This window comes from Tachypleus tridentatus, chromosome 13, assembly GCF_004210375.1.
Source record: "Tachypleus tridentatus isolate NWPU-2018 chromosome 13, ASM421037v1, whole genome shotgun sequence".
In the NCBI taxonomy this organism is placed as follows: domain Eukaryota; kingdom Metazoa; phylum Arthropoda; class Merostomata; order Xiphosura; family Limulidae; genus Tachypleus; species Tachypleus tridentatus.
Genome location: NC_134837.1, coordinates 61,444,257 through 61,460,466, shown reverse-complemented (window position 1 = coordinate 61,460,466; position 16,210 = coordinate 61,444,257). Strand labels below are relative to the sequence as shown.

Below are 16,210 nucleotides of genomic sequence, written 5' to 3'. Positions count from 1 at the left end.
CGATTACCTTGGCTTTTAAAAAATTTCCACAATTGTATGTTACATGTTTAATTGGAATTAAGCTTTAGTATAATCTTGCCTTACTTTGCAAATTAATATATTTTAGGTTCTTACTGCTTTTTGTTTATAATGATGGAATAAACATAATAGAAAACCTATATTAAAATATCTAGCTACCAGCTCTCCCCTGAACTCTTTTAAACCAGCCATATAAATTTAGAAACTATGTTGTGAGAAATTATATTGTAAGCAGTCTGAAATTATTTATATATTCTACGTCTCAAGATACAAATAAATGAGAGTATATTATTGTTGTTTTACAAAATCAACAGTAGGTGGCAGCACTATACATTTGGTCTTTTGAATTATCAAAGACTAAAAGACCGGCTATGTGTCATTTGTGTAGTTCATTTATATCAAATTGTTTATCCCTGTCGCGCCAAACATGCTCGCCCTTTCAGCCGTGGGAACGTTATATGTTACGGTCAATCCCACTATTCATTGGTAAAAGAGTAGCCCAAGAGTTGGCGGTGGGTGGTGATGACTAGCTGCCTTCCCTCTAGTCTTACACTGCTAAATTAGGGACGGCTAGCACAGTTAGCCCTCGAGTAGCTTTGTGAGAAATTCAAAAACAAACAAACAGTCAAATTGTTTTTGGAAGAACAAACATTTTTACGTTAAGTCTGTAGACGTAATAATCGGATCCGTTGAATTAATTTAAGGACAAAGAATCGTCAACTTTCATTTTGCTTCTGTTTTAGTGTATATTAAGCAACGTTTATAGCGTGATTTGTAGTATTGTAACAAATTAGCTTTGTAACTTCTGGGTCTTCTGACTTTTGTTTTTAATAACAAAAATGTGAGTCTAATAGAAGTAGTCGTAAGATTGAGAAATCTTCATGCATTTGTATATGATATCGTATTCTTCCCTGAGTTATTAGAAATAAGTAGTCGCACGACATCTAAACACTCAAAAATTTATTATTAAACGTGTACGATATAATATGGAACTGGAATTGTAAAAAAGTGCCCCTCCTCTTTCCCAGCGACAAGTCTGATGTGTAACTTTGGGCGTAAAAATAATCATAATGAAGTATAGAATCAAGTACAGTGTTCTAGCTTGTGAGACGTACAATGTAACCTAACAATTTGTCGTCAGAAAATTTTAAATCTGGAACAGCCCGGAAGACATCTGTGTTTTTAAGTTAGAGAGTGACTTTGCAGTTTTAAAGGTAATAGATGTAGTCGTGCAAGAACAATCGTTTCGGTACGTTTGTAGGCAATGTTTTGTTAGAAAACGAGTATGCTAAATGTGAGTGTATTATTTCTTATAACGAGGAATGGATTATTTTTTAAGACTTCGTTTTAGTAGCCTTACTTTTGTGTCTCCTTCCATACAAATATTAAAATTGTAAAGAATTACGTATTTGCAAGGTTGCCCAGAACTTAAAAAATGATAATAAGGCGAAATGAATGTCAGTTACAGTTATCAGTGATAGATAAGTTGTTTTTATTCTGGTTTTATAGTTCTGTCTAGGTTCGGATGAAAAGTGTAGATCTGGTTTATGCTATAGGAGAAATGCTCCTTTATTTTAGTTAATAGTAATTATCTAAACCTTTTAATGAAATCTGGACTTTAACACGATCTTTGGGAATTTTCAATGTTAGTTTTTTATATAAAGTTGTTTTAATAAAACGATATTCGGTGGTGGGGGATAAAATATTGCTTCTATATCTTTATAATTAAAAAATGTATATATATTCTAATAAAGTAGAGGGGTGATTTTCGTTTTTTGCTTACGTATACCTTCTAGGTTTCCGTGTAGGCTTAACGATAAGTTTTATTTTCGCTCTTTCTTTCACATAACCACGTGAGATATACTAGCCCAACTTTTATAATAAAACCATGTGAACTGTTTATGGAGTTGTGTACAATTAATGTGAGACAATCTTGTGATAATCAAACTTCCCACACCATAGAAAATACCGGGAGGATATGTAAGTAATAAAACGTTACTACACGTATGGGAATGGTGACGTCACTAGTGTCTCCGCCAAACACGTATGCAAGGATAACATTGTGATAAAACAGGTTATCATTGAAGTGTTGCAAGATTTTCATAAATGCGATATCTCGCTATGAAGGCAATAATTATCAAGGTAGTCGATGTATCTCGTGAGTTTACGCTTACCCTGACGTTATATACTGCAATAAGACGTGTATTAAACCAAGTAAATGTGGTTTTACAGCACTGTTAGATCTTCCTTCCCACAAACTAAGAACATGAATGTACGCATGCCTGCTAAATGTAGCAACCTTAAAAATTTTAGCTGCAACTGAAATACCGGAAAAGAACTTTGTGGTTATTCGCTAAGCCTTTTATCAGACATTAAAGGTGAGTGAAATAACGGTTTAGTCTTAGTGTATGTTGATATAAAAATACAAGTACTTGGTTGAACACGTAATATTGTAGAAAAAAGAGCGTGCGCTCAATTTTAACTGTTAAACCGAACGATTTTTATTGGGACTTGACGGTTATTTGACCGAAACTCTGGTTTTACTTTGTTTTAGAAGATTTTTAAAGTTTCAAACTCTTAAGATTTTTTGTATCGTTGTAGTTCTTATTTTGTTTTCATAAGTTACAAGACTATATACTCTTTAAACAAGGCTTGCTATATGTATAAACTAGCAGAGATCTACAAACTATTTGCAGTGATATTAGTATTTTTACTGCAACAGTATTTCTTTAAATACAGGATTTCTACAGCGAAATATAGTTTAAGAACAAAATAGCTATGTAATCCCTTAGCATGTTTCCTTTAATGCCTGATAATAGATCCAGTGCTAAGACCATAATAGTAACCAGGTTTACTGCAAAAGTTAGTAGTGCACCAGGTATGTGTAGTAGTACTAGTACAAATATTAATGGTGGATGTAGGCTTACATGCGAATAATTTACTATTATGACCAAACAGATAATTTCTTTTTTCAATATTGGATATCAAGTGCAGGTTATTTATGTGATATATATCACTGTATGCATGTTTAAGTTTTTAAATGACATGGCCATGAAAGTTTTAAGTGTATTTTGCATTTAATATTTCCAGCCGAGTTTTTCTGAATTTTTGTAGGTTGATGAAAGAATATTTTTCTTTTGTTTATAACTGATAAATCTTGGATATTGACATTATTCTAAGGAAAATTAAAATGGTACAAGTGATACAGACAGTGAATTGTGTGTAAAAAGAACATATGCTTTGCTATAAATCTACCAAAATTGTAAAAGTTTGGAGGAATGTGTTTATATACAAGTCTTTGAGCTTAAAGTTGTAGTTAATCATGATTTTGTGTCTATCTCAGTGACAGATACGACTAACATTTTAGTTTAATTTAAAATTATCTAATTAGAATGAATTTACTTTGACATGAATGACGAACATGTTTATCCTTCACATGAATCTTACATTTCTTTGTTTAGTATTGGTGGTGAAAGCTATTGAGAAAATTGCTTTGTTTGTGGTAATCGTATTTGCTGCTTCAAACATTAACTGAATTTTTTAACCAAATTATAGCTGACTTTCCTTAGCAAACCAGATAAATTATATAGTATTTTGGACACATTCTATTTTGGTGACTAATTGTTTAGTTGTTTTAAGATGCATATTTGATAGCTGCATTAACAGTGTTTTGACATCCAAATTTGTGAACTCAAGACTTGGGTAAAATGTCTTGGAATTTTACATCAGTGTAGATGGCTTGAGTATGGCTTGTATATAAAAAAGTAACTTGTGAAAAAATATTTTCAGCTTAGCCTAACAAAACTTCAATACAGTATGTCTAAAATTTGTGTAGTTCTAAATAATTATCAAACAGCCAAATCATGTGCTTGTTTATGTTATCAAACTAGACACAACTAATTGTTTACTCTGATTTATTGCTTTGTTGATGTGAAGATTACTGCCCTAGTGGGTATGAGGTACTGCAACAAAACCATGAAAACAAAAACAGGAGTATAAAAGGTTAAAACTGTTTAGTATAAGTAACTTAAAGATTTCTGAACAGTGTGCAGTAGGGCTGCGACGATTACGGACTTTTGTAATCGGTTAATCTTTGCCTCGTAACCGAACCAAAACCGGTTAATCGTGTAATCATCACAGCCCTAGGAATTTGCCCATGACGGCTGCATCGAACGTTAACAAAAACTCTAAAGGCTTTCAACAACAACAACAACGAAAATTCAACCAAACAAAAAGGCAAGCAGTTCGTAAAATCGCGATAGGCAAACATATCAATGTCAAGGTCAAATAATGGAATATTTACACACAAATGTCAATAATCGTATTGTTTTCCTTCGTTTCTTTTTCTCAGAAAAAAATCTTAGATTAACCGGTTAGGAAATCCGTAACTGGTTAAGAGCAGTAACCGAATCGTAACCAGTTAATTGTGTAATTGTCACAGCCCTAGTGTGCAGATCAGTTTAAACCATAAAATGGCATTGCCCAGTTTATTACTTTAAATGTACATTAACAATTTTCCTACAGGCTTGAGAATTGAGCATTCCATTAGTGTTAGGGTAGATAAAAAAATTCTTTACTGAAAACAGGCAAACATTTGATACTCATTTTGAATGTCCTAGAGGTTATGCAAGTGAAATTTAAAAGTGTGTTAAAATACATTACTTGGAGTGTGAAAGCTGTCATTCACTTTGAGAGTAAAGGCTTTGTAAATTCTTCAGCAAATCCAGTTCAAGGACTTTATTAAAAATCCATTTTGTAAGGCTTGTAGTATTAACTGAAAGCTTTCCAAATTTTTGTGAATACTCTGAATTTGATAGAGTTACAGTAGAAACAAGTATGTCTGGCTTCACAGCTGTGGAGTTAGTCACTTTTCAAATCCTGCAAAAAAATACTTAATCCGTATAATCCGTATGCCTTGCACTCTGCTATTACTGAAACTGCCTTTGTCAATATTTTCAGTTATATCCTTGTTCATTCTAATAAGTCTAATGGAAAAATGCTTTGTACACATGGATTAATTGCTTTGTTTTAACATTACATAACTACATTTCAGTAAGAAGTATCTGAATAATTACTGGCTTTTGTGTGTTTAAAGCTCAAACATCTTTCATCTCAAAAACAGACAAGTTGGAGCTCCTTCTGATCCACTCTAACCAAAGACACTTCTGTTTCTTGAGGTATAGAAAGTCTTTTAGTGTTAACATGTTTACAGTTAACCTTAAAACAATAACTTTTCTAATAAAGGTTTCATAAACTTTGTCAAAGAAAATGTGAATCTTTTTCAAAATTATTTTTCCAGATGTTTGTTACCTTCACATCTTTTAATACACATTAACTGTTTTGTCTTGAACTGACTGGAAATCCTTTACAGTGGATCTCTACCCCTTTCATCATGTCTTGAGATGATATTGCCATTTGCCATTATGATTTGGCTTTTACTTAAGTTCATTTACTCCAAGTGAGTAATTCATCTTGCACCTTTGATTTTGTTTAATTAATATTAACTTCCTGTTAGAGAAAGTTGGTTACAGTGGGCATTGCTAAAAAAATAAAACTGGTAATGACCATTGCTGCTTGTATACTTTTGCATTCTCATTCTAAAAGATTTGAACTGATTTTTGGTCAGTTGGGTGCCCTTTTTGTTAACAGTGTTAGCCATAATCCCAGTAATATCTCATGAGGTTTAACCAGCTAAGGAGATTTAGCCTGTACTAAGTTAACATCAACAATGCAAGGCAATCTGTATAATAAAATTATACGAAAACTAAAGTAATAAATTAGATGTATGAAACAAGATTTAAAAAAGATGTATTAAGAATTCTAACTAATACTCTTGATGAAAATAAGGAGCCTCCTAGTGGCATAGTGGTATGTTTGTGTTATGTAAAGCTAGAAAGTTGGTTTTGGCACCTGTGGTGGGCAGAGCACAGATAGCCTATTGTTTAGTTTTGTGTTTAATTGCAAATAAACATAAGGAATTAAGTTAACAGTGCAAAGCAGTTTTTATAATAAAAAGTATATTAAAAATTTAATAAGTATTAGAATGAGATATGTTAAACATTGTATCTAATTCTGTTAATTAAAATAAAGAATTGATAGAGAGTACCTGACTTATTGAACACATTCTCTTGGTTTGCACTTCTGTTGCAGATTTAATGTTTTGTTGAACAATATAACATCAGTATAACTAACTGAGCATAGCTTTACTCAGTACTCTATAAAAATGTTTGTGATCAATGAAAATCCACTAAATAGCTCAAGTTGTGTGACTTAGGAGGAATTTGTCATCTGAGATGAATTACCATGGTAAATCATGCTCTTTAGGTCCTGGAATTCTTTTTATCTCACTGGAAAGGTTTTGTAGTTGCTATTTTCTTGGGGTATTGAACCTGTTTTTGACACTGGTTTGATGGATTGCTCTCAAACATATATTGGATTGAATACAAGAGAACATGTGGGCTGTGAAGCTTATTACATGGAATAAATTTTTGTCTCAAAATGGGGAATCCTTGGTCTTTCAGCACATCAATGGAAATTTTCATAAATTAGCTTTGTTTAGTATTGTCCAGTCTTGAATGAACCTAGAAACAAAATATCCCCTTTGACATTTATACTGAAAATTAAAGCATTTCTTTTTGTAAATGGTGGTCAAAATGAACATTCTCAGCACATTGGTTGTGCAGAACTTGCAGCATCTTGTTATAATTACATCTGTCATAAGCACATTAGTTAATCTTGCAAACATGTTAATTTGGAATTTATAATACAACTCTAAGATGGCAACAACCACTTATAAAATGTCAACCACTAACCTTGTACTCCTTAGTTAGTCTGAAGGAATGGGCTCTGAGAATTAATTGCTTGTGGTTCATGAACAGCTTAGGGTACTTTGAACTGTGCGATAGAAGCCTCTTTGTAGTGATGACAGACACTGTTGTGTTAGTGTTATAAAAATGTGTATGTATACACTATAAAGTGAATGACTAGTTGCTTGTTTTAAAAAAAGATTGATCATCAAATGCTTGAATAATAATGAACAGAAGATATTCAACCATATTTTGTAATTGTAGTGTTATCCTAATCTGTGTTAAGTTTTAGTAATGTATCTGGGTTTGGTTTGAAATTTGATAGTAACTATTGTAAAGCCAGCTTCAGCTTTCTTCTTCCCTACTACATCTGTTATTGTCTTTTATACATCATGGTGTTGTTGGTAATTACATTAACTATCAGGTAAGGAGATATTTTTCAAAGTTTCTTCTGCTGTTCTAGTTTTAGAAGAAAATATTGTTAAGATATATTTTTGTAGCCTCTGATTTCCATGGTCACCTCGATGTGGTTATTGGCTACGAAGGGGCTGATAAAAACATCTTCCTCCATCTTCTCCAGGAGATAATCCTTATTTATGGTTAACTCCTGAGCCCAAAAAGAGGGACAAATATGTCATTTATGCACATATTTATGGAATTAATAAATATTTATATGTATAGTTATTTCTAAGGTTTACAAAATCTAATAGCTGAAATTCATCATGTTTTTGTTCAAATCACTACAGTCGGGAAGAAATACTAGACATGATTATTCTGTTTATTCAAATTAACATTATTAATATTTTTGCATTAATTAACCAGTTAGTACCAGTTGTACGTGAAAAAAACATTTGTCGGTGATATTGTCACAGGGTAGGTCCACAACATTCCATACCATTAACAGTATATTTTATGTACTTCTCTCTACTTCTCAATTATATGTCTACCTTCTTAATCATTTAAATTTCAGGCTGTGTTCAAGTCATGGTATTGATTGTGTACTTGTAACTGCCATTTGTCAGTTTTCAAGATGTATATGATTTGTAACTAAAGTGGTTAGGCATTAATTGATTACTCTGTAAAGTAACTGTTAAAAAAATCATAGGCTTCTTTAGAAGAAGGAAAAACAGATCTGAGTGGGCCTAGTTCTCTTAACTGATCTATAATACTGAAACTACTTGGTCTTGAATGCCACATATTTAAGTTTTCATGGGTTTATGAAGATAAAATTTAGCAAAATTCTTATACCTCTTCAAACATATTCTGGACAATTGGCACAGTTGAAAAGCTATTCTTCACTAACAGTGGAATGGAGACTGAACTAAATAAATAACACCTAACTCAGTATAATTCATTCATAGATCTATCAATTTAATGGTTAAACTTATCCACCTGATGAGCAGTTTTGGGTTCCAGTTGTGCTCAGTGTCATTTTTTCAGTTAAAAAAATCCTAACTCTTATAGGATTGTTACCTTTCGAGTTACACTTGTTCATAAATTGTAACTTGTTAGTTTTCAGTTTTACCATAGTTTATAACAGGGTTTGACCTAATATGTTAATCTGTACTAAATCATTGTTTCTTAATGTTTTTGATACCAGGGACTAGTTCAATGCCTTCCAAAATTGTTGTGGACCACGAAGTTGCAAGTACATTGAAAAAACATGTCTCATATTTAATCAGTTTTCTGTTTTTGTTTTGTGTGTGAAATCCCATAGACTGGTGACTGAGGAACATTGTTAAATTCTCAGCTGAATAATTTATTCCATTGACGTTATAGATAGGTAACTTGTAGTTAAACATATGTAAATTTAACAGAAGGTTAGTTCATTATTTTGTAGTTTCACAATGTTGTTACAGTCTATCACCTCATGGTTCCATACTTTATATGATGAATGTGAGTCTTAGTTACAGCTCTTCAATGTAGTTTTCATTACAGAAGGAACTGTTTTAAGGCTATCATGTACAAAACACTACATTTTGCCCTGCTTGTTTTGAAATTAAGATTACACAAAAATACACAGGTGCTGCATTCTGGTGACTTTATCAACATGTCTTTCTGTGGAATAATGTGAATACTGATCTCGTTCTGTACTTGCTTGATGAGATAGTTGAATGATTGTGTGTGGAAGCAACTTACTCTTCCCTTAAGAGATCCATGTTTTTGTTTGCATATGGTAGCCTGGGATACAATGATATTCTTTGCTACTAACAATTTGTTTTGGACTTTAAGATGTTAAAATTACCAAACTTTGTTTAGAGCAAATAGGGAATGACTTGTTGTAGGTATCTTCTGAATGAGCCCAATGTTGATTCAGTTTATTTTGTTTTCCAATGCACTGTAGTACAAGTGGTATCCAAGTTTTGGAAACTGTAACTTCCCAATTTGACACATTTTTATGATTTGAGTGTATGGATAGTTTGTGTCAGAAGTGATTATTACCAAACATTTTTACTTAAAACCACACAATGTTATAATTCAGTTTCGTGTGTTATTACTGTTTTTTTACCATTTGTTTTTACTTGACTCTTTTTGATTTTCGTATTGACAATCTTTTTAAAGTAGCTTATTGAATCCTCTATTCCATATTAGTTATCAAGCAGTATGTGAAAGAAGTGATTCTAAAGTTTCATGTAGAAGTTGTAGTAGCTTGATTACTTGGTACTTTCATGACTCAAATTACTCAGTTTTTTGGCTTTTCAAGAGGAACAGCATCAATAGCTATTACAGCATGACATTATACCATAAGACTCAACAGGTTAATGTAGCAGTGGTTTGGAGATTATGCTTTGTCAAACTGTGTCCTTGAGAAATGAAATCTATTCCTCAGCACAACTAAGAAACTTCTAGATGGCCTGCTATAAAGAATCGGGGGCAGTTTATTTAACCCCTGTGTGATATACTTGGTGGTATACTTTTATTGATCATTTCTTTTTGGTGTATACCTGTATAATACATGTTGTTTAATCTGTTGCATTTGGTTGTTACATGTTTTAATGTGATTGTAATATGTCTCTGTATACTACAACCAAAACCTAAGTGTTATATCCCAATAGATTTAATGTGGCCTGGCAGGGACTTGATAGGCATGGACTGTTTTGATACATTACTGTTTGGACTAGTATCTTAGTAAATGTAGTTTAGATGATTTATACATAACAAAAACAAATTGTTTGTGTATTGTTGACAGAATTAGGATAAGGTTTACATAAAATGTTATTTCTCATCCTATATATTACTATTGTGCTATTCAAAAACTTGTTAGGGTTATTCAGTGTGGAGATAAAGTAGGAAAATTAATAGCATCCAAAACTGCTATTGAAGACAAGTAGCAGTGCCAGTAGGACAGTGAGAAAAGATGTTCCTCAATTTTGGGTGGACTTTATCCATTGTCATGTATCATTATAAAATAAACTATTTAATGAACATCAATCTGCCAAGCTCTTTTGTATTAATTTATGTAACAGATTATTCTTCTACAAATGCATACCTAGGGTCGCTGACATTGTTTTTAAATTACTTGTACACAAAACAGGCCGTTTGTTTACTTTGTACTTGGATTGCCACGGATGGTTGCCAAGCGTACATTTGCAAGGGTTTAGTTCTGCTTGGTAGAAAGATAGCAGGTAGACAGACGAGTAGCAGTTTACGAAGTCAAAGAAAGACTTAGTTTGTTTTATTCTCTCTGACAATTGTTTTGATGTAACGTTAATTATTCCCGAAGGGAAAATATAATCATCAAGGGTTGTCGAATAATGACCAATCCTCCTTTACCCAGATATAAATCGCTTTCGTTTCTGATGTTCCGCCGTTAGCTACCAATAGAGGCAAGGGTTGATAAAAGACTGACCAATTACAGCTTCCCCCTTTTATATTAAGAGCGAATAAGTGCGTGTGGAATAAAATAGGAACAGGTGTCATATCACGGATTTTACCAATAGGGAGTGTTACACGTGTAAATGGTACATATGTAAATGGCACGATACTTGAGCACTCAAGAGGGGTTTTAATGATACCTGAAGGTGTTAGAGACAGAAGGAAAGAAACTTCTGTGAACAACACTTCGAACATCAGGCTTTGGTTATTTGTATGTCTGATAGACGTACCACTTGTTATCTAGGGATGTATAAATATTAAATGATTGTCTTCTCCAACCTCCAGGAATATTTTAAAAGTCACATAATTACAAAGATCACTGTGTTACCGACATGAGCGACAAAATGTTTTGTTCAGTCTTCATAAAATCGAAGATTAAAACCACACATTTTTTATTATATGTGCTAGATATTTTTTGTTTTATAACGTAGAACCTCCTGGAATTTCTTTGTGAGTGTATATTTAATACTCGGATGTTTGAACTTCTAACATTTTTCTTCTGAGATCTGTTCTATTTTGTTTTAATTGAGGGAATAGATTTGTACGTTTACGAGCGCTAGTTTCAAAGATACCTGATTTTCAGTCTCTAAAACGTTTAAAATTGAACAAATGCCACCAACAGAAGTAATGGTCAAGGAAAAGTGTGTAAAGTTTCCACTTGCTTTGAACAGCCATTGCCGCAAACTGTTAGGAACACCAATGCTTTAATGTTCGATGTTGGGAGATTATAAAGTTCGGCCCAGCAATACCAGGTGGTTAAGGCGTTCGGCTCATAATCTGAGGGTCGCGGGTTCGAATTCCCGTCGCACTAAATATGCTTGCCTATTTAGCCGTGAGTGCGTTATAATATTACGGTCAATCCCACTATTCGTTGGTAAGAGTAGCGCAAGAGTTGGTGTTGGGTGGTGATGACTAGCTGCCTTCCTTCTAGTCTTACACTGCTAAATTAGGGACGGCTAGCACAGATAGTCCTCGTGTAGCTTTACGCGAATTTCAAAAACAAACTAACAGTACATACAACTATTTCACACACATAAAATTTCGTAAAGACGCAGTTTCTAGAGCGAGTAGAAAATTTCATAATAAAATTCCGTTGTTCCTAGTTCATACCATGTTGCGTAGGCTTAGGTAAATTGCTGGTTTTAGTTTAAAGACGGCTTGAATTTATGATGATAATAGAGTCTTTGTATATGTGGGACTGCCATAGCTTCAAGAGGAAAGAACCTAGACTTGAAACTTTATACTAAGGGGATTCTGGATGTGTGCACCTGGGAATTATTTTTTTTGAGCACTGATTAAAAAAAAAGTGGCCAAATTGTTTTGCCTCCTAATTCTACTTCCCAAAAACCTGTAGAAAATTGTTTTTCTCTAGTTCTTTCGTGCTGAATAAAAGATATGTGAATATTTTCTGTTACTGCTAATTTTCAACACAAATACGAACAAAAATACAAGTATGGGGATTAAAAAGTTGAACTAAGTTTGGGAAATTGCAACAAACAACGGGAAGAATAATCAGAAGAATCCCCCAAGTGGCACAGCGGCATGTCTTTAAACTTTCAACGCTAGAAACTGGGTTTTGTGCTTAATTGCAAAGAACGGGAAGAAGTACAAGATAAGGAGAATGTTGGATAATTCGGTGAATGAAAATAATTCATGTGAAAACACAGGAAGAAAAAATAACGGATCGGTAAGTTGAATTAAAAAGTATATGCTTCTAAAATAATTTAAATTCGTGCAATAGACGAGTCAGTTAAAGAATTGGCATATTGGGGTAGCTATATAAATAATTACGATAATATAGCCGGTTGACTGCTACATTGAGGCCATTGTGAATCACGAAGGGATCTTAGAGAAGCGTGGGTATTTAATGCTAGTTAGTAATAAAGCAATTACATTTGTTACTGTGTTAAACTTGTAGTAAAGTTTTTATTTACCCATTTAAGTCTTTTTCATACTATTCACACAAAGAAGGTTTCTTGTGATAAAAAGGCTATTGAAAATTGTTGGTTCTGAAAAGTGATAACTGAATTATATACAGGATATTTACCCTTATCAGTTAATAACATTTCGGTCGTCAAACTGTTCTTTTGTTTTCTTTTTGAATAGTGTAATATACTAGTATGTAATTTGTTTGAAATCAACCGAAAAACGGGTGTTTGTAATATCTTAAAACATTTTAACAGCGATGGTTTCTAATGTATAAAAGTAATAGTACGTGTCACAAGAATAGACTTGTACTTAATTAGTTGCAAGGGGTAAAGTGCGATTATGTACTACTGTGTTTTTTCCAAAACCGCTAAAATATTGTTGTGCATTGTCACTTGAAAGTGTACAAGGCTAAAATATAGTCGTACATTATTACATGGGAGTGTAATTAATGCTTACTTTTGGTATTACTGTTCTACAATGCTGGTATTTCTAGCAGCCAATATCTGCTATCTTAATAACTGTTTATTCTTTTTTCATTTATATGTATATTACACAAATGTACGTTTTCAGTTATGTGGAGAGCCATAGTCTTTCCATGACGTTATCTATGATACATTTATAACAGTTAGTTAGGGTACACGTACGCAGTTTAAAGGGCTCTGCCATGCTTCTTAGAAAACACTATTTAAACAGCCCAATCCTGGCGCTATGAAGCTTCAGTACCGCACTGCAGAGTTGAGTCATTCTGTGAACTGACGTTTTAACAGTCGCGTGAATGTACGTGTTTCCGTTTCCTAATGATGCGCAGTAACTTCCCCAAAAATAGTTGCTGCGTTCAACGTTCGTTTACGAAGGACATTAAAGGACGAAGACAATGGTGTGAATATTAACGTTTCTGAACTCCAGGACTGTCCGTTCAGTCATTGCACCCAGGTTTATTTATTTCATGCTCCGTAATAGAAAGTTGATGCAGGGTCTTCCACTCAACGCTAGCATGGCGTGACCAGCGCACCACACCTCTGTAGAGGAAGAATATCCTGTGAAGAGTCGCTAGTGTAGAACGTTCCCTGTACCATAACATACGTACAAGTAAGGTCTCACGTGCATACCGAATCACCGTACTTTCACGTAGCAGACACGTATACTTACATTGTAGTCGATGCTACTGGAGGAACCATCGCTCTCTAGTGGTGGGTTTAGAATGAATCAGCAGGCGTAAGTTATTCTGTTGCTCTGCTGTTACCATGGGAACGTTGTGTAGCTCACTAGCACATACCACTACGGAATCTAGAGACGGGCGACCGGAATCTAAACAAAATTCGCAGAATTACGGGGTATGATTATAAAAATCTTCATTTGTACCACTTAATGTGAAAATCTTAGTGGAATTAGTGTTGAGTGACTACTGGTAGAAAAAGGTAATGTAATACACCTGAATGTGTATACTGTATAATGGTGTATTATATATTTGGTGGAAGCAGTTAATGTAATATAGCTAAATATGTACAATGTAATGGTGAAATAGGAATTACTGTATTGTATGTGGTAGAAGCAGAGGATGTAATGTATCTGCATGTGTGTATTATGTAATGGTGATATAGAAATTCCTTTATCCTAAAATGACAAAGTATGTGTATTTTTATATCACCAGTCTTGTTGCATTTTATGCTTATCTGTATTTGCTAAAAAAAAAAAAGCGAGTTGATGGCTTTTGTATTATGAATATGTAGTAGCTAGTTCTTAACCCTTTCACTGCTTAGGTGGTGTGGAAATTCCCACCACTTTTCCAAAACAAAAATTACTTTATGAAATTGTAGTATGTGTAAAATAAATAAAGAAAAAACATAAAAAAGTCATATGATTACCTATGTAGGCCTAGTGGTGTGCTGAGAGAGCTGGAGGGGGGTCAAATCTGTGGCATTCCTTACTTACCATGGGATAAAGACAGGCAAGGAAGCAAGTCTTATTTGTTTCTTTCAGATATGGTATTGTACTCCTCTCTCTATCTAATGCACTGGCATAGTGTTGGTTGTTAATAACATGATCATATTAAACAAATATTACCCTTAGCACACTAATATAAATTACTAAAACTACTGTATAAATAACACCGTATACATTTTGATGTTTTTAGTACTTGCTTAGTGTGTGGTTGTTTCAAGGGCTATCTTCAATGCACACAGCAAAACCATACACTTTGCATTATGTACTGGCTTGTTTTCTCTTTGGTTCTCTTCTGGTGCGTATGAAAGTTTGATACTGTTTTTGTTCTGTTAGTCTCTTGTTCGTTTGTGGCAAATGCTCCAGAAAATGCTTTGAAATATACACCTTATCTTTTAGTCTGTCTGGAGTGTTGCTACTAGCTTTGACTCAGGGCCTGGTTGTCAAAGTACCATATATTTCAAGAAGCTGAAAGATGCTAGCATGGGTGAAGTCATTTGAAGTAATTTTATTGTTAGAGTAATGTTAGTCAGGATGAAAATATTTTTTGTACCATGTGACTAACTTGTATAAACATTTTACTGACCGAAGCTGGATATCAGATTCATCAACAAAATGTGTATATTGAACACAGCCAAATGCTGTATCAGGTTTTTTTATTTTAACATGATTTCCAGAGTATTTTTGACCACTGCTTAGCATTTTTCACTTGTGTACATTTTTCATAAATATTACCTCATTCTTATCATGCCATTTCAAAGCCAAGATGTTATGTGACTTGTGTAAATTTTTTCCTCACTTTTTATAGGCACTGGGGTTAATGTCAGTGGGCTACTGACATTACAAAGTCTCAGTTGCCATTTTAAATAGTAGTTTTAAAATTTGTTACATGTCTTGTAACAAAACAAGACATGGTGTGTGGAACAGTGAAAAGGTTAAATAATTATAGAAACTAATTTTCAGAGTTGTTTAAAGGGTTTTACAAGTAATTATAGTTTATGTATAAGAAATGGAAAGTGGAGTGTTCTCTGTACTTAATTATTTCTCGGAAAGGTGTGTGTGTGTAGATTAAAAATGGATGTAGAGCTTTTCCTGTCACTTACAAGAATTGAGAGTGGTGTTATTTTTGGGTGTCAACCAAATATCTAATTTCTTTACTGGTTTCTTAAAAAAATATTTACTGAACTTTTCATTGAACCTAGTCTGTTTAAAAAATTTTTTTATTGGTTTCTTGCTATTGTGTATGTTCCTTAAGAAGTCATAGTAAGATAGGGTAATAAAATGTTGCATGGTATTGTAAACAGTTGATTGATTTCAATTTGTTTCTTTTCTTTTACTTAATTGCTTCAGTAGTTATATTTAATGTCTAGTTAGTGTTTACACTAATTACTTAAAATTTATGGTAAAGGATTAAAAAAATAAATTCAAGAAATGTGTGAAATCTTGTATTCTCACAACTTGTATGTTTTCTTCTAAAAAGTTGAGATAATGAACCTCTGCCATAAATTGTAGTGGGAAAATTTTTGTAGCCATGAAGTTTGTAATGTAAGTGCTAATTTATGCATATTTGGAATACAGTTTTATAACAAGTGAAAAAAATTAAAATGAAAAAATGTATTAAGATATTTCATACAAACATG

At 33.2% G+C, this 16,210-nt stretch overlaps 1 protein-coding gene across 9 annotated transcripts in view; it reads left to right on the top strand.

The window, feature by feature from the left end:
- Nucleotides 1-16,210, top strand: part of Uba1 (ubiquitin-like activating enzyme 1) — an 81,322-nt gene that overhangs the window by 15,299 nt on the left and 49,813 nt on the right. Inside the window, exon 1 of one of the 9 annotated variants that reach the window (XM_076477498.1) lies at nt 1,289-1,312. The exons of 4 other annotated variants lie outside the window; for them this stretch is intronic. In XM_076477498.1, the coding sequence (XP_076333613.1) occupies nt 1,304-1,312 (9 nt within the window). In that variant the 5' untranslated portion in view covers nt 1,289-1,303. Of the gene's footprint in view, nt 1-1,288; nt 1,313-1,776; nt 2,397-12,295; nt 12,388-13,366; nt 14,048-16,210 lie in introns of those variants that run through there. 4 more of the 9 variants (XM_076477500.1, XM_076477497.1, XM_076477501.1 and 1 more) reach the window with 4 other exon arrangements.